The 26,734-nt window shown below is 41.3% G+C and overlaps 1 protein-coding gene across 1 annotated transcript in view; it reads left to right on the forward strand.

Annotated features, from left to right (window-relative positions):
• Positions 1–10,196: 10,196 nt before the first annotated feature.
• braf (B-Raf proto-oncogene, serine/threonine kinase) overlaps positions 10,197–26,734 on the forward strand; it is a 115,064-nt gene continuing 98,526 nt past the window's right edge. Inside the window, exon 1 of the mRNA XM_080050984.1 lies at positions 10,197–10,387. Coding sequence (XP_079907110.1) covers positions 10,232–10,387 — 156 coding nt within the window. The 5' untranslated portion in view covers positions 10,197–10,231. The remainder of the gene's footprint in view (positions 10,388–26,734) is intronic.

A 26,734-nucleotide genomic window follows, 5' to 3' on the forward strand; every position in this document is an offset into this window, starting at 1 on the left:
GGTCGGTTTCTGGATTAATATCCCATCTAAAATATTTGAGTGTGGTGGTATGGATTTTTTATTAAGGTTTGATTTTTGCATTTCTAAATTACCCATTAAAATATCAACATTTCATCAGCAGGTCCTATTATATTGGAAACTGATTTACAGACATTATTTCACTCTACACAGTTCCCCAATCTGGAGTGACCATTTTGTTTAAAAGAAAATCATTATGTCATTGTGACTGGATAGGGAGAGGTGTTTGGTCTATTAGACATTTACTGGATTCTGAAGGTAAATTTCAACGTATTTATTAATAGATTCAATGTGAAATGTTCTGAGAAAGAATTCTCTGTTGTTATCAAAGCAATCCTACAAGTAATAGTCAATATGGTAAAGGACATTATAATGTGTTTGTCCTGCAGTTGCCATCGCTTTGTATTGATGAATTTTAATTTAAAGATAAAAAAATTCACAAACAAAATCTTGAGATGTACCTTTACCTGTATCTTTCCTTTACAATTAAAAATAATTGATCTGCTAAAAGATTATCCTGAATAAACAAGAAATACAATTAGATCTAAATACCTCACTCTCCCTATTTCACCAAAAACTAAAGAGACTCACTTTAAAATTATAAATGATATTTATTCCTGTCATGACTTTTTGAGAAAAAGATTCAACATTGATAAAAATAACTGTGGGTAACACTTTACAATAAGGTACACAACATTGTAGTACCTACTACATAGTTATGTGTTACCTACTACATAGGTATATTTTCGTTACCAACACAAGTTTTTTTTGTGCTACCTACTATATACGTTTTTTTGTGCTACCTACCACACACATTTTTTTGTGCTACCTACTACATGTTTTTTTGTTTTTGTGCTACTTATTACATAAGTTTTTTTATTTTGTACTACCTACTATTTTCAGTTAAAGCCCTTAGAGCCCGCATCAGGCACAGTAACTCGTGCCAGCTGGATGGTTGCGTTGAAGCACCTTTACAGGAACACAACACAAAAATAAACTTATGTAATAGGTAGCACAAAAAAACTACTATACCTACTACATATGTGTTTTTTTGTAGCCTGGTCCTACAAGACCACCGTACTTAATTTCATTTGTACAGAAGGCCTGGAACTGCTCTATTGGCAAACGTTCACTCACTTGGAGGCGGGTGTCTGTTGAAGTTTAAAACTATTGGATCTGCCCAGCGCCACTCTGGATCTGCCAACCAATCGCATAATGTTTGGTTGTGATGTATGTCATGAGCCGGCTTCTGACGGTGCGTTCCAGTTGTAATGGGAACTCGGAAATTTCCGACTTCACTACATATTGTAGTCTATGGATTTACCGGTACCTGGCAACGGTAACTTGCTAGAGCCTAACGTTTAGTTATTTGGATGAGAAAGGTTGTAGGCGTCCATACTTTCCCGAGCATATGCACTGGAACACAGACAGGTCGGAACTCGGAACTACCAAGTCAAAAATTTCCGAGTTCCGAGTATAAAGGAATGCAGCATTCAACTGAAACTGGCGTGCGACTTCGACGTCATCGTTCTCAGACACTCGCTCTGTTCGCTGATTGGAGAAGCAGAAATTTTCCTGAGCTCGAACACATGAATAGACCGCAGCCCCAGCCTGACACCATTGTTGTTTGTTTTATATACAAATGAGTGTTTTAGTCAGCATACAGGGCGTCATATTTTAAAATTTTCTGATGATTCAGTAATCGTGTCCTTGCAATGACGACCCTGTCCATGGTCCTGTTGTGAGGGAATTCATTGACTGGTGCTCTTCATCTTTTATGTGCATCAACGTGTCAAAAACAAAGGAAATGCTGATTGATTTCCAAAAAAATCAGTCGGTCATCTCTTCTCTGGTCATTGAGGACCAAGCCATTGAGCTGGTCCATAACTATAAATATCTTGGCACAAACATTGACGATAAGTTATGCTTTGACTTCCATGTAGATGCTGTTTGTAAGAAGGCACACCAACGCATGTACTTTTATAGGAAACTGCAGAGTTTTAATGTTGACAGCACCTTCATGAAAATGTTTTATTCTTGTTTTATCGAATCAGTCCTGACCTTCTCTTTTATTTGTTGGTATGGCCTACTGACCATCAAGAAAAAGAGCAGATTGCGGGGTATAGTGAGAGTGTGCAGCAAAATTGCAGGAATGAACCTCAACGACCTCACTGAACTGCACATCCTTCGAACCCTCGGTAAAGCTCGCTCACTCCTTTCTGACCAGAGCCACCCTTTGGCCGGCCAGTTTGTGTTGCTCCCGTCGGGCCGCAGGTACATCCTGCCAAGATGCAGGACAAACAGACTGAAGAACTCCTTTGTCCCTGCTGCCATAGGTCTCCTAAACAAGTCTTAACTATCTGTATGTCTGTTCCATCTATTTATTGCTGACTTGTCGTCTGTGCTTTATGTTTTTGTGAGTATTGTTTGTTGTTTTTACTGCTGCTGGCTGCAAAGCAATTTGCCCCACGGGGATAATAAAGATACCTTGAACCTTGACTAGTGAAGGGAAAATGAAATTTGAGGCGGAGCCAGGCAATTTTTTTTGTGCTAACTACTACATAAGTTTTTTTTGTGCTAACTACTACATACATTTTTTTTTTGTGATGCTTTCCTGTCAAGGTGCTTCCACGCAACCACCTTAACCAGCCCATCCAGCTGGCACGCTTTGCCTCCATCTGAGGAGGGCAGGTCCGAGGTACTGTGCCTGACGCGGGCTCTAAGGGCTTAGCCTATATTTCCCATCGGGCACAGTAGCTCAGACCTGTCCTCCTCAGATGGGGGGCCAAAGCGTGCCAGCTAGGGGTGTGCACGTGTACTAGTGTAACAGGTTAGTAAATCATAACCGTTAAGGAAAAATCAATAAACAAAAACCTATTTTTATTTTTATTTTGAAATACAAGCTGTAGTTTGGTCTGGCGGTGCGAGACTATTTTGAAAATGTAGTAGTAGGTAACACATATCTATGTAGTAGGTACTACAATTTTGTGTAAGTAATTGTAAAGCGTTACCTAACTCTGTATTCTGTGAGTCAGATATCGAAACTTTGGATCATAATTTTTTTTGTTTTCAGTTATTCTAAAACATTTAGTTTTACATACTTTTTTGGGGGATTTCACAACACAAACACACAACTGAAAAAGTTAAAACACGAACAAAAGACAAAATAAAATAGACAACTAACATAACGTACACTACTGAACAGGTTTCTAAGGATAGGTAAATGTTAAGCAAAGAGTAAAAAGTCCAAATGGTGTCATGAAGGTCACAAATTTAAACAGATATGCCAGTCTTTCCTGGGCTACAAGGAAAGGCTGCCACTATAGCTTCAAATAAACGTAACTACAACGTGCCACACCTAAGTGCTACATGGAGATGTAACAAGTGCAATTTATTTCCTTTTTTTGAGTCAAAGTACAGTCTGAAGAGATGTGTTTTAAGGCTGCGGCGAAAGATTTGTAAACTATCAGCTGATCTGATGTTAATGGGGAGCTCGTTCCACCATTTTGGATCCAAGACAGCAAACAAGTGATTTAGTCGAGTGACTAGGTGAACATCGGAGTGAGGGAGCAGCCAGCAGATTGGCAGATGCAGTGCGCAGTGAACGAGCTGGGGTGTAAGGTTTGACCATGTCCTGGATGTAGGCTGGGCCTGATCCGTTCACTGCACGGTACGCAAGTACCAGTACTTTGAAACGGATGCGGGCAGCTACTGGTAGCCAGTGAGGGGAGCGGAGGAGTGGTGTAGTGTGAGAGAACTTTGGTAAGTTGAAGACCAGTCAAGCTGCTGTATTCTGAATGAGCTGCAATGGACGGATAGCACATGCAGGCAGACCAGCCTGAAGAGAGATAGACAAAGATTTTGTGCGACCTAAAGTCTGTAGTTGTTGTGACAGAATAGTTATATACACACAGGAACATGTATGATACAAACAATAAATAAAATAAAAATAAAAATACTTTTTTTGTATTATTAAGTCATTCTTTGTTGAATACATAGTTAAAGTCTGAAGTTCAACTAAGTCCATGATTTTTAATAAACTAGACAGGATGACAAATGTCTAATTGTATGTTCTTTAAACTGCTTAATAAATGATTTTTAGAACTCTTTTCTGCAACAAAAACTAAACTGAAAGAAGAGCATTCCTTAAAGCAGCTACGAGTAACATTTAAATATATTTTAAACAGCCTCATGTTTCCTCTGATAATCATATATTACCTTTAACAGCAAACGAGACCATGAGTGCAAAGAAAGACGTTTTATACAGTTTTTATTACTGCTTTTGGTCTGGTCGCACACCCAGTCCGATTTTCGGTTCGCTCGTGCAGGCTCTATGGTCACATATCCGTATTGGTCGCAGATTTCAGCGTGGCGCAGCAACGCGATTTGAGAAGCCTATCCCTCCACGTGAGGGAAGGAGAGCGGGAGCCTTGTTTGAGACAGTTATTTGTCGTCATAATGACTGATAACGGGGCTGAACCATCAAAGGAAAAAAAAGAAAATGCAATGAAGAAAAGCTAAAAGGGAGAGCGAGGGAGAGTGGTAGACAGGCGGGAGGGCGTTGCCAAGCAACGTATACACAATTTCACGGGAGCGAACTAGACTGCAGTGTTTAGTCCTAAATGAATGAGCGGTAGCCTACTAAAACAAAGTTTACTTTGCCTCACCATCATCAGATGACCATTATTCATCTGAAATAGTCATTATTTACAACAACATAAACACATTACCTCATCGTGATCCATACTAACTGCTGTCTCTCGTTCATTCGCTTTCTGTGAGGACACGTAATCTTTCAGCTCCGTGAGATTTAGGTGACACTGCATCAACTCATTGCAATCAGGTGTGTGTAGCACTTACTGGCATTAGTTGATGCTGTGTCACTAACCACTCTCACAGAGCCGAAAAGAGTCTGGTGCCCTCACACTTTCAACACACGGACATGCACTATATTGCTTCCTGATAATTTGAATCTTGCACGCCCGGCACGAGCTAGAAAACAGCTTCACGACAGCTGGCGTCGTAAAAATACTACCGCTTTTGTCCAAAGGGGTCCGCCAATGGACAAAGTTACTCGTAGTGGCTTTTATGTGCTGCAGATCAAATCAGAAATAAACTTTATAACGAAATTTGGCCATTGGGAAACATAAACTGATAGTAGATACAATCAGTGGCAAGTTAAAATGTCATGTATTAATTATTATCCAAATTTCTGGGATTGGGGTGATTTGTGCCAAAGGGCCTGGGTGAGTTATAAGTAAGTAAAATGTATTTATAAAAGCACATTTATGACAGTTTGCACTGTCCAAAGTGCTGTACATAGTGCATTCAGTAGGTAAACAATGAAGGTAAAATAACAATAACCAAAATAAAAGACGTGAAGCCCATACATCCACATAAACACAGATAGTAGTGCAGAGGTAAGATAGTTAATGGGGAGGAAACACCAGGGTGTACATATGGGTTTTGAGCCTTGATTTAAAGGCAGAAATGTAGGGGAATCACATTTGTCAGGTGGCAGTTGGTTCCACAAGCACGGAGCAACTAGTGCAAAGTACATTTCTGAGAGTTGTGCCAGTGGCATGGCTGTATACGCTGGTCACCAAAAGAAAGTGATTGTCTACAGTAGGTCAGAAGAGAGTGACATCTCAATTCCACTTAACGACACCACTGATGAGAGTTCAGATGGCCAGAAATATGATGATGGTGACTTTGTCATTGTGAGCTTTGCAGGTAAAACCATTACATCTGCTAGGCCTTGTTTAAGAAAATTGTCCTTCAATCTTTGTCAACTATTTACTTTAAATACACCTTAAATAAGTGATTGTCTAATGGATTTGTCTTGCATTGCAGTTTATGAGATATATATATCAATGGCACAATTCACCCCATGGTATTCTCTCCAACCGCACAACTTACACCACACCGGGGGCAAGATGTGCATCAAGACAACTTTTTTTCCGAAAGCTATATTTCTTCAACAGTTTATTCCAGATCCAAAGTTTTTATTGCCAGGGATGCACAACACCCTGAAATATTATGTACATATTTGAGTTGGAGACTTTACTGTCAAGGCCTTACTTTAAAGTCACTTTGAGTGAATAGTTGCACAACTTAGGCCACTCTCCCCTATATGGTCTAAAGATAAGTATGAGCCTATGATTGATATTCAGAATTTTTTTGCGGAGACACAATCTTGTTCGCCGCTTGTAATGTGTGGACGGGGAAATCTGCCTACGGACCGCATGAAAATAAGCTCCTCCCCACAGCCCCATTCATAGCATGCAGTACCAATGGATTGGCCACATGTCCATGCTGGCTGCTCGGAGAAGGCAGAGTCCTGGGGGCCTGGTCTCTCCTATGCTCTGGTTCTGAGCAGCTGGATAGCAGCGCTTCACTTTCAGACTCTGAGATTCGTCACTTATCTAACTAACATCACATTTGAAAGCTAGTTGGCCCTTGAAACTGGATACAATGACAAATTACGAATGGCTGGAGTGGGTAATGTGCACTGCCTTTTCTACTGGCAAAACTGATTGCCTGGCTTGCGCCAATGTTAGACCCATTTAAGCACAGCACCATTTAAACTAACTAATGAACCTGACCATGAAGGTTTAAAATGTGTAATTAAACTGTTTAGTGTTGCTTCTTTCCCTAACTCTGATAAATGCAAACCCCTGAGTCTTATGTTTCCCCCTGTATCACTCACTGCTATTCCTCCTGTATGATCTTGTTTCACTAGAACAGGTCGAGGGCCTGATGTTAAGTATTTACCTAATGAAGATGATTGTCAGGTGGACTAGACATATATTGCTCTTAGTCCCAACCTCTATTTTTCCTAATTGATCATACGTTAATACGTATGAATTGAGGGTTTTGATAGAAAAATAGATTTGATATAATCAACTAACAATCAATATATATATATTAATTGATAGTTTATGTAACCCAGGGTTACATGACACCTCTTAATTTAATCAGATTTGAATCAAAACCCAGTAGAATAATTGTTACTTATCACAAAGAAATACATGGTGTTAGAGCCATTTAAGTTAAATTAGTGTATTAATTGTTGACTGTGTATTTGGGTAATTGAATGATTGGATAGGAAGGGGGCGTGGTTTGTGCCACCTGCAAATGCACAGGAGAATGGTAGCCTGGCAGTCCAGCCAAGTCACTACGTGGAGTAGGAACTGTGGTTGAATATAATTTTGACCACTCGAAGTTAAATGTTTGTTTTCGCCAGCAACTTAAGCTTTTTCGTTTAGTTTGTAATTTATTTGTTATTTTTGTACTAATTTTTGGAAGCCTTTTTGTTCAAAAATAAAATAATTTTTTGATGGAAGAAAACTACGTTTGAGTGCGTATATCAAACCACCACAGTTAATGCCCCGGAGGCATCATCAACTAGGATGCCGTGACACATGGCTTGTATATTGTCGTTTTAAATAGTGACACAAAAAAGTGAGAGACATATGAGGAAAATATTGCAAATAAGTGCATTTATTTTATGGTATTTGATTAATATGGTGTGATTTGTAGAATCACCTGTCCATTAAAAAAATCGCATGGCAACTGTTTTGGCCAATAAGAAATTAGACCCGCCTCTTCTGAAGGCCGTTTCAGACGGTAGGCAACATTCCGCTCGCGTTGTCACCTGGCCCCGCGGCTTCACTTTGCGCTCCCCGTGTGAAATGACGGGCGGAGGAGCGCGATTGTGATTTTTTTTAACCGCCGCGACAAAAAGATAAACAGTTCTCAACTTTTCCAACCTACGAGCGCGCTCATTCGTTCGACGAGCACGGAAGCGACAGTTCCATGGGACTGCGCCCGCTTGTCGTGCCGCCTGACAGAATGCTGCGCCTTCTCTCTGCCCGCTTGCCTCTCCATTGAGAATGCATTGCCAGGGGCGACAAACGCGTTCCGTCTGAAACGCCCTTAACCGTCAGTAGACGGCAGTACGGTGATTCGTCCTTTTCGGGACCAGCCACAGAGAGAGCGATCGTTAGCAACTATTTTTAAACAGTTGGCTACATGAACAGAGATTCCCCTCGTCACTAAAAGTCCCGAAAAGCCCGCACAGCGATATCGAATCCCTTGGTGAGTCTCCCAGTGTAAATATTAGATTTAGAATTGTGTTTTCAGTGTGATAAATGACACGCTAACTAGCCGTGGCTAACGCTGTTTGCTAACGTTCTAGCATAGTGCGCAGTGACACTGCACTTGACGTGCCGTGACTGATCTGGGGGAGGGGTTGTGAGGCCCGTTGCTGAGGCCCGTTCTGCTGGCAGACTGCAGGTTTAAGGCTGTTACATACTCCGCGAGAAGAAAGAACAAAGTTCTCGGTGACAGAGCTGCTAGAAGAAAATTACGTCATTTTCTTCTCTCAGCTCTTGTTTAGCTGTTCTCGCAGCTTGTTCTCGACACATCACCCGGGCCGAACTTCAGCTCTGTCACGAGAACTTTGTTCTTTCTTCTCGCGGAGTATGGAACAGCCTTTAGCGGTGGGTTGAGCATTTCTTCCACGGTGTGTTGTGTCAATGATGCTGCTAGCTGTGTTGTGCTTTGCCTCATGGTGAAAAAACAATATGAGCTGTAAAGCTGTGAGTTAAAGGTGCTAGCATTGATATGATAAATTCTTCCAGTGACCAATCTATAGCTTGCTGAGTATAACTACAGAATGAAAATACAACTTAAATGGGTTTTTGAAGTGATTTATTTGAACAGATTTATATAGAGAGTTTAAAGTGTAAATCATTTATGTTTTACACTGTGTTAAGTTACCTGAAATATGATATGATTAAAAGTGACTGAAATGTATTAGATAGACAGACTACTAATGAGTCTTTTGGCTTTGTTGTCAAGGCCTGGTTTTTTGTGTGGATCGGAAAAAAGATATTGAACCCTGGAACGTCTGTACCCTGCTCGCCCTCCCTGGAGTATATAGTAAATAAATATATAATATAAAAAATATAAATATAATTATAAACCTAAAAATAGATAACTTGATATTAAATAAGAAAGGTGGCCATAAATAATAAAAACTAAATAGATAACAAATTAATTAAAAGTACTTAATACAGGAATAAATTAAAGTAAATGAAACCAGGAAAGGTGACATAAAATAAGGGTTTAAATAAGAAAGGTGTCTGTGATAATTTTATTTTTTACCCACATTTAATTTTTAAATCATTTTAGGTATAATTGTTCTGTTTATAATTTTTCTACTTAAATAAATAAAAACAAAAGGTTAGGGAGACAAGCAACATTGAAAAAATAAAAATAAAATAAAGACATTCTCTTACCTTTGAAATATAGATCCCTTGTTTCCTTGTGTCATTTCTTGTGCAGACTGTTACAATATCTCTCCTTAACGAACCCTAGAATCTTCTGATGATTTAGCCCATACATTGATTCATTGATTGTATACTAGTAGCAGTGTTTATTAAAAGACACCAGGTACCGGTTACAATTATATCAAATCTATTTTTCTATCAAGGTTCACGCTGCACACAGCTGCTGCTGGAGCTACTAGGACTTTTTGCTCCACGTGAGAAAAATGTAATATTTGCAGTTTGCATAATCAGTTTGAAATAGATATACATTTTTTGATCGTTCAAGATCCAGTCCTCATTCAAGTGAAGGTTATGTCATGCAAGAGAAACGATAAGTCAGCTTCTCAACAAGGAAGGAAAACTCCACCTTGAAATTTCTGTAGCTGGCTGTCAGAGGCCAAAGACTATAGCGGCACATGTAATTTTCTGCTGTCTTTTTTACTTAAAGAGGAACTATTATGCTAAATCGACAGAATGCGAGAAAGTATCTTTGAAGCTCAATTTTTTTATAGGAGGGTGGGGGGCTCTTTGTTGTCTGAGTCCCACCTGTTTTTTACACCTAGAAACGCCACTGAGCACTATGGTCACTAGTAGGCCAAGGCCTATCTAGTATCTATGCTATAGTTTAGTATTTTTAACCTCAGTTTAGCCTATTGTAAAGTGTGAGGAAGGATTACACTTCAAAATGTAGCATATCATTGACCAGCCCTTGATAATCAAACCAATAATAATTGCCGCCCAGTTAAACGCATAAGTTATTTATGCCAGCGTCGATCCGGTACAGAGGCTCCGTCCTGCGTCTCTGTCTCCCCCTTCTGTCCTCGGTCCCAGCCTGCGCTTTCCTCTATTATTTTCCACTCACTTTCCCACAGTTCAAAATGGCGACGTTGAGCAGCGCCGAGTCCCCACCGCCCGTCTTTAACGGAGACAGCGCGGAGCGGGTGCCGGGCGGGGAGCCGGGCCTGGAGGAGCTGGGTGCCGGGCTGGACGCCTCCTGCACGGCGGGGATTCCCGGAGGTCCGCAGGATGAGGAGGTAATTTTTCAGCGCCTAGGCGAACGGGTAGCGGGTCGAAGCTAAGTAGGGGACATGGGCCAAATGTAGCGCTAATAGAATGGAAATGATCAGGAAACACCGGCTGTTACATAGGTCTTGTGGGATGTGGTGCACGGCATGAAAACCATTCATTTGAGAGCTGGTCTATCAGTGAACGGAGAATTGCGAGCAGGAGGAGAAGATTTTGCTCGGCAAAGCCTGTGTTTATTTCGGGCCTGCATTATTTCGTCCGCTCCTGGCTTCGTTTCCAGGCTCACTGCAGCTGCAGCTTGGTGCACCGACATAGAACTCACACACATACCGCTGTTGACGCAACAAAGACACGCAATTACACTGCTTTGCTTTCTGCTGGGTTCTCATTTGCCCAACGTTTCATTTTCACTTTCCACTGAGAGCTTTACCTCAAAGGGGAGATCATTATGGAGGGGCCAGGAGGAGGCTAACTCAGGTCCTGCACTCTGAAGCGTAATTTAGCTTAACAGGTTCCATGTAGGCTATTACCATTACAGGCAGAACAATCATCGTGTACACACACACACACACACACACACACACACACACACACACACACACACACACACACACACACACACACACACACACACACACACACACACACACACACACACACACACACACACACACACACACACACACACACACACACACACACACACACACACAGCAATATCATTTGAAGCATAGTATAGTAAGGTGTAGCCTAGCCTGTTGTACCATGGCAGTGTGCTACATAACTTAAGCAGGACACTTGCAGTCAATTTATAATAAATAGTATAACTAATAAAATATGTCTTAGTCATGCATTAAAGACCTGCCAATGTGTTCCATAATACTTTTGGCAAATGTCTCCTTCAATGGTTGAATGTATCAAAGTGTAAACAAATATGAAAGTATAGCGTTTCCACTTTCATGAAATATTCAAAGACAGACTGAAAAAGGGCAGCAGATACAATTCAGATTAAGTGCTGGAGCCCCTAAACAGTTTCTGTAAAACGTTATGCAGTAAAGCTGAGAGAACTGGCAATTTAAATAGTAGCCTACTTTGTGATTGCTGTCTACTCTAGAATGCTTCAACATTCAAAAGTTAAATGACAGTTGTCATAATTGAAGTACAGTTGAGTTTTTTTACCCTGACAACCATTGAAGGATTAATGTCATAGAAATGGAATAGATTTCTGATATTAAAGTGGTTGATCCGAAACATCCAGGAACTGATCAACAGCTTGGTCTGTATGTCTGCAACATAGGGGAGAACGGGGTAATTTGTCACACGGGTAGGTTGTCACAATCGTTATATCTCGGAAACCAGAAGGCGCTGTCTGTTAAATGTTGGTATGTAAATATCCACAACTGGGATCAGAGGTCACCTACATATTCTTCCTTGGAGTTAGACTGCTGCATTTGAGGTGAGAGGACTGTTAGTGTTTTTCATGTCAAATTGAAAATATTTAGCTCCTCAGTATTTTTCTTCTAGGCTTTTACACAATGGGTTTATAACAAAACACTTGTTACCCAAAAAAAATGTGAATAGTTTAGATTGTTTTTAGCAAGCTAATTAGTTGTCAGATGGTTGTTGGCCTTGATGCTAGCAATAAATTCCAGTTGGGGTTGGTCGTCACCAGTGTTGCCACAGTTACTTTGAAAAAGTAATCCGATTACTAGTTACTCCTTAAAATAGTAACTTAGTTACTTTACTGATTATTTGATGTTAAAAGTAACTAAGTTAGATTACAAATTTGTAACCTTTATTTAACCTCGAAAGATCAATTGAGGGGTGACCCTCTTTTACAATGACGTTAAAGTTACTTTAAACGTTACTTTACAGGTTTTGAAACCCATATATCTCAATTTAAAACATGCACATATTAAGAATCATTGAAAATATATCAAATAAAGCTTGTATGCTAGTAGCCTATAGGCATACTGTTTTCAAAATAATAAAAATTATGGGTTGAAAAATGTAATAAAAAAAAACCTTTTTCCCCCCATGAAAATAAATGCATTGCTCCAAAGTGCAAAGACAGTAGCAGTGTCTTTAAACTTAATGTGCTTGGCCCTTCACTCTCATGCATTAATTAGACTTTTCTCTGCGATGTCTCATGTGTTGATAGACTGGGTGTGTGCGGCCACCGGTCGCCACGTGACTATACGTTTCCAAGTTTTAAACACTTCTATCTCTTCAACGTCACCGTACCCGAATCCTAAATATCCCCATAGCAGACGCCAGACGCTATATTTCATGGGAGGGGGGGAACGTTTGTTTTGCGCCACAGTTCAGCTTAGACTCGGCCGTAATGCTGCTGCACACACACACACACAGACACCACACACACGCTGCATGTCAGAGACGAGGGGCGCTACCAAAAAGACGAGAGGAGCAGTTGGAGCGTTTAGAGACACATGTGCGCACATTTATTTACATTAAATCGCAATCGCAGTCATTTGTGCAGTTATGTAAAATGTTTCACTAAGGAAAATGACAGAAAAAGTAACGCACAGTGACTTTGATGAGTAACTTTAATCTGATTACTGGTTTGGAGATAGTAACGCGTTAGATTACTCGTTACTGAAAAAAGAGGTCCGATGCCGGTAACGCGTTACTAAGTAACGCGTTACCGGCATCACTGGTCGTCACAATTTTTGGGGGGATGGTTGTCACATGTTATCCAAAGGGTGCAGCCAGGAAAGGAACCCAATAACAAAAGAAAATGTCAAGCTGTATCAGGGTTCAACATAACTTTTTTTCCCTACTGGCCCGCCGGCCAGTGGATCCGAGTTTTACTGGCCTCATGTACATTTTCACTGGCCCTGCACACACTTTTTTTCTTCTTCATAATTTAGTGTGAATAATTATAATACCTATATTAGAAAAATAACCAAATCTAAACTGTAACAGTATAGATATTCCCTTTAGATTTGGTTATTTCTCTTTTAGTTAAAGCCACTACGAGTAACTTGGTCCCTTGGTGGCCCATTTGGACAAAAGCGGTTGTATTTTTACGACGCCAGCTGTCGTGAAGCTGTCATACATTTGTTTAATCATCATCTGTGTTTTGGACCTCTTGTTTTATAATCTGAGTTTCTTTAAGAACACTGCGTTTCGTGGCTACTCAGTAAAAAAGTAGATATAATATCGCCAATATATCAATATACAGACGGTCAAAACAGCGTCCAAATGAGCTAAAATCCTAAATGCAATAAATAGTTATATGGCACACTTATGTTTAGGTAAGCTCTAATTGATTATTCATTAAATGTGTCGCACGTTTACATATTTTGAAGCAGAGGATCCCTCCGATGCTCTCTGTGCGTCTCATCTGACAGCACTCAGTTGTGAGCTGGACGAGCCGTGGTGACTCGCCAGACTCGCCGATCACTCATTTCACTCAGTAACTCTAATGTTGTTAGGAACTTATCTTCATCTCTTATTTATTGAAAGAGTTTATGAATGACTGCACGTAAAGTTGTCAGATCGCGGACCCCAAACAATGCCGTTGCCTTACAACTTGCTCGAAAATATCACATTTTCCCATGCAGCAAGCTTTCTTTTGTTTTAATGCCTGCACTAAGTGAGCCAACAAAATATGTTTTGCTTTGATTCAACCTCGTTTACAAGGGTTTCCATTCATGTGTTGGAGAAGTTTCTTTTCGTTGCGCTCTTTGCCATCGTAGCGAAGAGGGATAAAACACATTCACATGGTTGATAAAGGGATGTGTTGTGACCATATATGGTTAATTGGAGGCGTTTCTGAATGCAAATGGTCTGAGCGTGAACGAGCATGGTACTTAAGAACATGTGGGATTTATCAAGAGTGATGACTTACTGGTGTGCGTACGATAGGCCAGCGCACGTTTGATAAATACCGTTTTTTTTTTGTACTTAAGCACATACTAAATTTCATTCGTAAGAGTGAATTTAGAACCTTTTCTACGCACTGTTGATAAATGAGCAGGGTTCAACATAACTTTTTTTTCCTACTGGCCCGCTGGGCCAGTGGATCCGAGTTTTACTGACCCCTTGTATATTTTCACTGGCCCTGCACACACTTTTTTTTCTTCATAATTCAGTGTCAATAATTATAATACCTGTATTAGAAAAATAAAGAAAAATAACCAAATCTAAAGGGAATATCTCTACTGTAACAGTATTGATATTCCCTTTAGATTTGGTTATTTTTCTTTGTTAATTATATGAAATATTGATATTGCTCATACACATAATATAAAACCAGGCAAACATATTGAATTTGAAGCCTACAACTGAAAGTATGTTGAAGGGGTCGGCCAGTATAAGTACGGGCCCTCAATGTATTGAGGGCCCGTAATTATTACTCTCCACCATACTTCTTCTTCTTCTTCTTCTTCTTCTTCTTCTTCTTCTTCTTCTTCTTCTTCTTCTTCTTCTTCTTCTTCTTCTTCTTCTTCTTCTTCTTCTTCTTCTTCTTCTTCTTCTTCTTCTTCTTCTTCTTCTTCTTCTTCTTCTTCTTCTTCTTCTTCTTCTTCTTCTTCTTCTTCTTCTTCTTCTTCTTCTTCTTCTTCTTCTTCTTCTTCTTCTTCTTCTTCTTCTTCTTCTTCTTCTTCTTCTTCTTCTTCTTCTTCTTCTTCTTCTTCTTCTTCTTCTTCTTCTTCTTCTTCTTCTTCTTCTTCTTCTTCTTCAAATGTTTGAGCTGCTACTCCTCCCACACCGTTGCACGTAGAAACACAAAAATTTCACAGAACGTCCGTCCCTACCCCGAATCGTGTGCTATTATACAGTTTTTTGAATTTCCGCTAGGGGGCGCTGTTATGAAGTCCCGACTGAAAGAACTTTGAGAGGACCCGCACACCGTAACTCCGATTGACTTGAAACTTCGCACACAGGTGTATGTTAGGGTGCTCTACAAAAAAGCCTCTGGGACCATAAAAATTCTTCAGGGAATATTTCCCGCTAATTAGCATAAAGTGAAAAACAGCGCGTTATCCACAACTTTCTGCAATTTGACTGTATCAACACCAAATTTCTCGTGAAGCCCCGGGGGACTACAATAAACATACCCGTAAAAGATTAGTAGGACAACTTGAAAAACATGGCCGCCATTGACTAAAACGTTTACGCAGGGGCGGGGCTTAATAACACGTTGGCCATAACTCCTTAACCATAGGTCCTATCATCATGAAACTTACTGGGTATGTGCGGAAGTCATGTGGTAGCATGTCCATGGAAGCTTATCGAGATTAACCCATAGGGGGCGCCACAAATGCCCCCTGACTCAGATTGACTTGAAATTTCTTACACATGTACAGCTCATGGTGCTCTACAATATAGCCTCTCGGACAATAGGGGTCAGCCATGATTTTTTTTCCCGCCGCCATTGACCAAAACGTTTACGCAGGGGCGGGGCTTATCCACAAATTGGCCATAACTCCTTAACCATAGCTCCTATCATCATGAAACTTGCTGGGTATGTGCAGAAGTCATGTGGTAGCATGTCCCTCAGAGTTTATCGAGATTACCCCATAGGGGGCGCCACAAATGTCACCCGACTCCGATTCACTTGAAATTGATTACACTTGTACAGCTCATGGTGCTCTACAATATAGCCTCAAGGAATTTTTTTTTTGATTTCCGCTAGGGGGCGCTGTAATTAAACCCAGACTGAAGAAAGTTTGAGAGGCCACGCCCCGCACACCGTAAGTCCGATTGACTTGAAATTTCTCACGCAGGTGTATTTTAGGGTGCTCTACAAAAAACCTCTTGGACCATAAAAGTCAACCTGGAAATATTTTCGGCTAATTAGCATAAACTGAAAAACAGGGTTTTAACCACAACTTTTTCCAGTTTTACTCTATCGACACCAAATTTATCACAAAGCCCCGGGGGACTATGACGCACGTCTCCGAAAAATATTAGTAGGATAGCTTGGAAAACATGGCCGCCATTGACTAAAATGTTTACGCAGGGGCGGGGCTTAATTACAAATTGGCCATAACTCGTTGACCGTAGGTCCTATCATCGTGAAACTTGCAGGATACGTGCAGAAGACATGTGCTAGCGTGGCCCTCTAAGCTTGTCGAGGTTAACCCATAGGGGGCACCACAAATGCGAAAACCGTCATTCACCAACGCAATGTTTGCCAGGCCACGCCCCTTTCCCCCTGACTCCGATCGACTTATCATTTGTCAGACGTGCACAGCTCACATTGCTCCACGATAACGCCTCTCGGACCACGGGGGTCGGCCGTGATTTTTTCCCTTCCCCGATTTACACGGGCGGCCCGTACTTTCAAAATCTCCGCGGGATTTCTAGTTTAAAGTTAAAGTTTGATGATTGTTTTTATTCTTGAATTTGGGCAGTTTAATGAATAGTTCACCTGCAGAAGTCATGTTCAAACATAAAAAATAAATAAGAGATGAAGGTCTGATCATTCTTTGTGGTGTGGTAGGCTGTTTTTATTACTTTCTCTATATGCATCAGGGATGTGAATGTGTCGACCGAATGACCGGTTTTCCACTTGCGCTCAAGTTGACTTTAAAAATAGAATAGAAATCCGAAAATCAGTGGGTTATGCCGTTTTTTTTGAATGGGAGATTTCACCGTGTACGAGTTCACGTCTGGTCGTGAGCGCGCTGCAGGAGTATCACTTCTCCATGAAGCGTCAGCTTCACGTAAGAGTCCGGTGTGGGACCATTTTTTCAAACTATTGATACAAAACAGTGCAGTGCAAAATATGCAGCATAAGTTAAACGCTCGTCTAAGACTATGATGTTAAATCACCTTAGAAACACACAATGCCTTCGTCCGATCACAGCAGCGTTTCACCGTGTGATCTCGCCAGCGAGTGAGCCGCCGCGCAGATGAACTGTGGTTTGTGGCTAAAATAATAACCGGGGATATTCTCCCCGTTAGCGATTTCAATGGGAAAGACTTCCGCGATCTGATTGAATGTCTCGAGCCTGAAAACACAGTGCCAAACTGCGCGACTATAGGAACTGTACAGTGAGCGGAGTCCCTCCGTTCGTTTCTGTCTACAACCGACACAATCACCGGAGACGCATTCACAGCGTTTAAATAACGCCTCTCATTTGTATTACCATTGGGGCTTGCATGCAAATACTGCAACATTACGGCGGCAGATAAAGGAAAAGCGCAGTTATCATTTTCTGCACCTCAACCTCTGCTGTGGGAAGAAAGAAAGGGGGCAGAGTAAGTCGATTGATTTGTCGACTCGCAGGCGGACGGCAGGCAGCTCTGCCAACGGAGAGAGAGTGCACCCGCTTGTTGCTCCGCCTGTCAAAACGCCCACGCATCGGTTGTCCACTGGCCTTTCATTAAAAAAATATATTTTATATTAGGTTTATTATATTGAGTCTTAAATAAACACTGCTTTCATTCCGACTCTCAACGCGCATTTCAATGAACCATGATGTAGTCTACAAAAAGATACTGAACTGTGATTGGCCAGTCACTGGCCCGGGCGGGACAGTGACTAGCCAATCAACTTGCCCTGCATATGATTTTACTGGCCCCGGGCCATCGGGCTATACGTTATGTCGAACCCTGCAAATAAAGCAGCATTGAACATTCAGAAAATAAATCTTCTTGGCCTACACTAGCATGCTGTTTGAAAAATAACTCAATAGTTGAAATAATAAATACAATGTGTTTTCCCCTTAAAAATACTAAATACATTTATCCAAAGGTCAAAGACAGTAACAGTGTGGCACTTCTGTAAACTTACTGAAAGGTGCCTGGGCCATCACTCTCATGCATTCATCAAACTTTTCTCTGCGCTGTCTGAGGTGATAGATACACTCAACAAAAATATAAACGCAACACTTTTGTTTTTGCTCCCATTTTTCATGAGATGGACTTAAAGATCTAAAATTCATTCCAGATACACAATATTACCATTTCTCTCAAACATTGTTCACAAATCTGTCTAAATGTGTGATAGTGAGCACTTCTGCTTTGCTGAGATAATCCATCCCACCTCACAGGTGTGCCACATCAAGATGCTGATCTGACATCATGATTAGTGCACAGGTGTGCCTTAGACTGTCCACAATAAAAGGCCACCCTGAAATGTGCAGTTTTGTCTCACAGCAAAATGCCACAGATGCCACAAGCATTGAGGGAGCGTGCAATTGGCATGCTGACAGCAGGAATGTCAACCAGATCTGTTGCTCGTGCATTGAATGTTCATTTCTCCATTTAAGCCGTCTCCAAAGGCGTTTCAGAGAATATGGCAGTACATCCAACCGGCCTCACAACCGCAGACCACGTGTAACCACACCAGCCCAGGACCTCCACATCCAGCAGGTTCACCTCCAAGATCGTCTGAGACCAGCCACTGAGACAGCTGCTGAAACAATTGGTTTGCATAACCAAACAATTTCTGCACAAACTGTCAGAAACCGTCTCAGGGAAGCTCAACTGCATGCTCGTCGTCCTCATCGGGGTCTTGACCTGACTCCAGCTCGTCGCCGTAACAGACTTGAGTGGGCAAATGCTCACATTCGATGGCGTCTGGCACGTTGGAGAGGTGTTCTCTTCACGAATGAATCTCGGTTTACATTGTTCAGGGCAGATGGCAGACAGCGTGTGTGGCGTCGTGTGGGTGAGCGCTTTGCTGATGTCAATGTTGTGGATCGAGTGGCCCATGGTGGTGGTGGCGTTTTGGTATGGGCAGGCACCTGTTATGGACGAAGAACACAGGTGCATTTTATTGATGGCATTTTGAATGCACAGAGATACCGTGATGAGATCCTGAGGCCCATTGTTGTGCCATACATCCATGAACATCACCTCACGTTTCAGCAAGATAATGCACGGCCCCATGTTGCAAGGATCTGTAAACAATTCTTGGAAGCTGAAAATGTCCCAGTTCTTGCATGGCCAGCATACTCACCGGACATGTCACCCATTGAGCATGTTTGGGATGTGCTTGTCTGGCGTATACAACAGCGTGCACCACTTCCCACTAATATCCAGCAACTTCGCACAGCCATTGAAGAGGAGTGGACCAACATTCCACAGGCCACAATTGACAATCTGATAAACTCTATGCGAAGAAGATGTGTTGCACTGCATGAGGCAAATGGTGGTCACACCAGATACTGACTGGTTCTGAGTCCCCAGACCCCCAATAACGCAAAAAAATGCACATTTCAGAGTGGCCTTTTATTGTGGACAGTCTAAGGCACACCCGTGCACTAATCATGATGTCAGATCAGCATCTTGATGTGGCACACCTGTGAGGTGGGATGGATTATCTCAGCAAAGCAGAAGTGCTCACTATCACACATTTAGACAGATTTGTGAACAATGTTTGAGAGAAATGGTAATATTGTGTATCTGGAATGAATTTTAGATCTTTAAGTCCATCTCATGAAAAATGGGAGTTGCGTTTATATTTTTGTTGAGTGTAGGTTGTGTTGCCACGGTGATGGGGAGTCTCCAAACTGTTTTAGCTTTACAGAGCACTTCTTTCTGTTCAGCTAAATATCCCCATAGAACCGCACTGCGTTTATTATCGCCACCGGTTAAATGTCGGTTTGCTTCTGCTTGTTTAACTCTCCCGCGTGCATGCCGTAGTCGCGCGCGGTGCGGTACAATTGCGCGTGCAAAGCTGCAGACACAGAGCAGCTGAAAGATAGAGAAACGCTTGGAGACACATGCGCACATTTATTTACCGCAAATCGCGGCCTTTCGCGCAGTTATGACCATGCACAAGCACACATCGCGCTGGCTAGTACATTAATTGTGCAGCACAAAAAAATAAATTGGGGTGGGGGGGTCGGTCGGTAGTCAAGGCGGGGGGCTGGCGTTGCTAAGGCGGCCGCCTTAGCTATACAGCACTGGGGGAAACACTGATATTCATCTCTTAAAAAGGGATATTTTATTAGGCCTACATACATGTTTTGATATTTTGAACCTACTTTAACTTTATTTAGGCCTATCATATTTGTTATGCAAAGGGAGAAATACTAAACCTCCTTTATATGGATCGAAAAGTATTGTTTTATCACTTAAAAGTAGACTTATCTCGTAAAATAAGATGTGTGGGGAATGGACATATATCTTGTTTCTTGTTGTTTTGAAAATGCCGATTGCTTTTGAAGTGTTTACTCCTATTGGTTTCATATTCTGCTTCTAATCGGTTGTAGTATGTGTAGCTCTTCTACGAATATGTTTTTAATAGGCCTTCAAAATAATACTAGAAAACGAACTGCATCCGCAATAAAGACGCTACTACCGACGGCACATGCAAGTTGACCCAACTCGGAGCTGTCGGGCTTCAGTCAGGCTTTTGCTCACTCCCCCGTCTGCACTCGGCTACTCTCAAGCCGTAACTGGGCTCTAATGAGCCTAGTGTCTCTCTCTTGGTCACTCTGCACACCTTCGTGGCGTCACATCGGCTTATAAAATCACCACAGCTACACATTAGCAGATAGAAATAATGATAAGCCTTACCTTACCTTTTATAACTTATTCCCCCATTTCTTGCCGGCAAAAAAAACTTCAGACTGAAGGAACATTTTGAATCGCGGCTTTTGTTTACATAAATTTGGCGCCGCTGTCACTGTGGACTGGTCCATGATGGGGGCACTTTGCTTACACCCAAGTCAAAATAATATTTTTTTTTTCATTAATAATCTTAACAATGGTTCATGTTGTACATGTTTGTGTCTCTTCCAGTATATGGCCGATATAAAATATGAAAAAAATATTTTTAGGGTCTAATCATTGTCCTGATCATTTGGTGCCCCCCCCCCCAATGGCTATATTTGGCTGGTGCCCCAGGGCACTCGCCCGATCCTTTATATGGATAATCCGGGTTTGCTCTCTGCCCACCTATTAGGCCTATTTCTATCAGCACAACACCTGAATGGAGCGGCTGTTCAATCTCTGCGTCTTCACTCTAAAGATTCGGAATATAACAATGGTTTACGGATTTGCAAGCTTATATGTGAATAAGGGAGTACTGGCAGCCTCCCCCCCCCCCCCCTCCCCCACTCCATTGCACTGAATATAATATAATTAGGGCTGTCAAGCGATTAAAACATTTTATCTAATTAATTACAGGCTCTGTGATTAATTAATCTAAATTAATCGCATACTTATATGACACTTTTATGCCTGTTTATAAACAACTGTATAGGCTACCGTCTCTCTCTCTCTCTCTCCCTCCCTCTCTCCCTCTCCCTCTCCCCGTCTCTCTTAACAGGCAGGCTAAATGACGACTGTCTATCTCCCACAACAGACAGCGCTGCACTGCCACAGGTGCGGTGCGCATAGCCTATGCCGATTCATTCACCGTCCTACTCATAGCAAAAAATATTGAGACACACACACACACACAAAGGAGGAAAAAAGACAGGCATATGCTAGGAAGAGTGAGAGGGGGTGGGTGTCCGTTTGCAGCTAGCAAACAAAAGTGAGACACAGAAGAAGATTGAGAGATACTGTTTTGAACCTACAGGTCCTTCTCATATAATTAGCATATTGTGATAAAGTTGATTATTTTCCATAATGTAATGATAATAATTTAACTTTCATATATTTTAGATTCATTGCACACCAACTGAAATATTTCAGGTCTTTTGTTGTTTTAATACTGATGATTTTGGCATACAGCTCATGAAAACCCCAGATTCCTATCTCAAAAAATTAGCATATCATGAAAAGGTACTCTAAACAAGCTCTTAACCTAATCATCTGAATCAACTAATTAACTCTAAACACCTGCAAAAGATTCCTGAGGCTTTTAAAAACTCCCAGCCTGGTTCATTACTCAAAACCGCAATCATGGGTAAGACTGCCGACCTGACTGCTGTCCAGAAGGCCATCATTGACACCCTCAAGCAAGAGGGTAAGACACAGAAAGAAATTTCTGAGCAAATAGGCTGTTCCCAGAGTGCTGTATCAAGGCACCTCAGTGGGAAGTCTGTGGGAAGGAAAAAGTGTGGCAGAAAACGCTGCACAACCAGAAGAGGTGACCGGACCCTGAGGAGGATTGTGGAGAAGGGCCGATTCCAGACCTTGGGGGACCTGCGGAAGCAGTGGACTGAGTCTGGAGTAGAAACATCCAGAGCCACCGTGCACAGGCGTGTGCAGGAAATGGGCTACAGGTGCCGCATTCCCCAGGTCAAGCCACTTTTGAACCAGAAACAGCGGTAGAAGCGCCTGACCTGGGCTACAGAGAAGCAGCATTGGACTGTTGCTCAGTGGTCCAAAGTACTTTTTTCGGATGAAAGCAAATTTTGCATGTCATTCGGAAATCAACGTGCCAGAGTCTGGAGGAAGACTGGGGAGAAGGAAATGCCAAAATGCCTGAAGTCCAGTGTCAAGTACCCACAGTCAGTGATGGTCTGGGGTGCCATGTCAGCTGCTGGTGTTGGTCCACTGTGTTTTATCAAAGGCAGGGTCAATGCAGCTAGCTATCAGGAGATTTGAGCACTTCATGCTTCCATCTGCTGAAAAGCTTGATGGAGATGAAGATTTCATTTTTCAACAAGACCTGGCACCTGCTCACAGTGCCAAAACCACTGGTAAATGGTTTACTGACCATGGTATTACTGTGCTCAATTGGCCTGCCAACTCTCCTGACCTGAACCCCATAGAGAATCTGTGGGATATTGTGAAGAGGAAGTTGAGAGACACCAGACCCAACACTGTGGATGAGCTTAAGGCCGCTATCGAAGCATCCTGGGCCTCCATAACACCTCAGCAGTGCCACAGGCTGATTGCCTCCATGCCACGCCGCATTGAAGCAGTCATTTCTGCGAAAGGATTCCCGACCAAGTATTGAGTGCATAACTGAACATAATTATTTGAAGGTTGACTTTTTTGTATTCAAAACACTTTTCTTTTATTGGTCGGATGAAATATGCAAATTTTTTGAGATAGGGATTTTTGGTTTTTCTTTACTTTTTTGCCAAAATCATCAATATTAAAACAATAAAAGGCTTGAACTACTTCAGTTGTGTGTAATGAATCTAAAATATATGAAAGTCTAATGTTTATCAGTACATTACAGAAAATATTGAACTTTATCACAATATGCTAATTATATGAGAAGGACCTGTATATTGTTAATTAGGCACCCACTAAATCAATAATGCACAGACACTGCGGAGAATAACACAAGACGTATTCCTACCTTCATACTTATTTGCCCGGAGCAGCCCATAACACATCCATAGAGCCCTCGGCCCTTTCCCCTGCTTCTTTCTTTACTCTTTAATCCCGTGCGGGCCGTGTATGCAAGCTACAGTGCAGCTCCGCTATCGCCTCACCTCTTTTGCACCGGGTCAGAGGGCAATATAGAAGTGCGATTAATCTGCGTTCATTTTTTTAATCGCGTTAATTTCTGTGATTAATTAATCGAAATTAATGCGTTAATTTGACAGCCCTAAATATAATATAATAATTATTTAAGGGTACACCGTTGGTCTCCCACCATATGCGCTGTCATCAGCACAAATTATCTGTCCCTAAACGTTAATTCCAATCCACCATCCCCCCTGATTTTTTTTTTTTGTACAACTCGAGTGGTATGCCCAGAAGACGGCGCACGCCACTTTCTACGCAAACATTGGGATTTATAAAAAACAAACTTGGCGGAAGAATGAGCGGTCCTCCACGCAAACTCTGACCCATCCGCACGCACAGACAGTGGAGAAAGGAGAAACGGCGACTCCGTCGACACATACTATGAAGTGCGAGAACGAATGTGTTTGTGTAAAATGAATCCAGATAGGCCTATTATAAGCCATGTAGGTCTATCATATATTGGGAGTTCCTTTGCAAAATGAAGCCATTCTCACAACTAATAAACAAATGCCTCAACGGATTTTTCCATGGAGTGATACCAAAAAAAAAAGGGATCTTAACAAGGCTTTAAACGGAGATACAGTCCCCTCCAAAAGTATTGGAACATTGAGGCCAATTCCTTTATTTTTGCTGTAGACGGGAAACATTTGGGTTTGACACAAAAATATTAATATGAGACAATAGATCAACATTTCAGCTTTCATTTCCAGGTATTTACATCTGGATCTGATACACAACTGAGAAGAAAGCATTATTTGTAAAGGAACACCACATTTTTAGGTGAGAAAAAGTATTGGAACAGATACACTTCAAATAAATTAAAGTAAATAAGACTTAATGTTTTGTTGCAAATCCTTCCCTTGCAATAACTGCATCAAGCCTGTGACCCATTGACATCACAAAACTTTTGCCTTCTTCTTTTGTGATTCTTTTCCAGGCTTTCACTGCAGCCTCTTTGTTGTTGTTTGTTTACTCTCTTCAGTCTCCTCTTTAGCAGGTAAAATGCATTCTCTATACGGTTTAACTCTGGTGATAGACTTGGCCAGTCTGAAACCTTCCATTTCTTGCCCCTGATTAACTCCTTTTTTTGTTTTTGCAGTGTGTTTTTGGGTCATTATCTTGCTGCACGACAAAGGATCTTCCAATCAGTTTGGTTGCATCTTTCTTAAAATTGGCAGACAAAATGTTTCTGTAAACTTCTGAGTTCATTTTGCTGTTGCCATTATGTGTTAAATCATCAATGCCTATGATTTCCGCGATAACGAAAACGCGGACGATAACGAAAACGCGGACGGAATCGGGCAATAAAAATGGAATCTGCTGTTAACACAGAATGTCACGGAATTCGCCATTATTTTGGTGAAATTCAATTTCCAAGGCAAAAGGAAACAACACGGTTGAAGTTAAAGTAGAACTAGGGAGGAATTTTGGTTTGGCGACATCTAAAGACCAATATACTGCCGTGAAAAGTAGAGCCTGGCTGCAGTAACGGTTATGTAACACACGGCGCCAAACCCCTTTCACAAATCTGTCTATTCAATGTTTACTTATTAATTTATTCATACACGTAACTCTGACATGTACATAATTAAATTTATTGTTGATAATATGGTCTGTTTATAAATTCGGCATATGATTAAAGCATCTAAATGCACGTAATCATGTTAAACTTTTACTGTTTTTAAGTTATTAATGCCACTCGCTCCCGCAGATACACAGCACAGGGAGGTCTTATATTCAGCCATTGCTAAAGGGAGTGTTTTATGGAACGGCCGCTGCGGTACGTAATTCCAGTCTCAACAATGTTTCCTACACGCAATTATAACTCTAGCGTCTACAGCCCGCTGTTTTCATGTAGTGTAACTTGTGTAATGTGTTACATTATTCAGCTGTTGCCGTGACGTCGGCTAACACTGATGCTAATGATAACTAGCTCTCCGTCGCACAATAGACTGTAGATTGGTGTTGAGGTGAGGGCTGTCCCACCTGTCCAATATTCACTCAAGTCCAGCTTCTTGAAAAGTTTATAAGGACTTTATTATTTATGTAAAAAAATATTATTTAATGTTTCACTTGAAGCACAAAATTAATGGCTTTATTTTCTGTTATAGCCTACCCAACAAATCAGTTTTTTCGTTTTTTTTAAGCACTAAAAACAGTGCAATATTGTGATTCTCATATCTGATTAAATTGTTAGAATATCATTTGTTCGCATTATTTAGACACTTGTTCTGATGATGAAATGAGTGTTAATTGTTAAAAAAATAGAAATCATGAGATTAAAACGGAAAAAAACTGAATTTGTGAAAAAATAAAACGAAATTTGGAAAAAAATAAAATGGATTTCATAGGGCCCTATCAATGAAGATTAATGAGCCCATCCGAGAAGAAGCCATGCAAGCCCAAGCCATGACATTGCCTCGACCGTGTTTCACAGATGAGCTTGTATGTTTGGGATCATAAGCAGATCCTTTCTTTCGCCAAACTTTAGCCTTCCCATCACTTTTGTAAAGGTTCATCTTGACAACAACACATGATGGCAACAGCAAAATGAACTCAGAAGTTTACAGAAACATTTTGTCTGCCAATTTAAAGAAAGGTGCAACCAAACTGATTGGAAGATCCTTCATCATGCAGCAAGATAATGATCCAACAAAAACTGCAAAAACAACAAAGGAGTTCATCAGGGGCAAGAAATGGAAGGTTTCAGACTGGCCAAGTCAATCTCTAGACTTTAACCCTTTAGAGCATGCATTTTACCTGCTAAAGAGGAGAGTGAAGAGAGTAACCCCCCAAAACAAACAGCACCTGAATGAGGCTGCAGTGAAAGCCTGGAAAAGCATCACAAAAGAAGAATGCAAACGTTTTGTGATGTCAATGGGTCACAGGCTTGATGCAGTTATTTCAAGCGAAGGATTGCAACAGCACATTAAGTCTTATTCACTTAAATGTATTTTAAGTCTATCTGTTCCAATACTTTTGCTCACCTA

The sequence above is a fragment of the Ammodytes marinus genome, assembly GCF_949987685.1.
Source record: "Ammodytes marinus genome assembly, chromosome: 22".
NCBI classification, from domain to species: domain Eukaryota; kingdom Metazoa; phylum Chordata; class Actinopteri; order Uranoscopiformes; family Ammodytidae; genus Ammodytes; species Ammodytes marinus.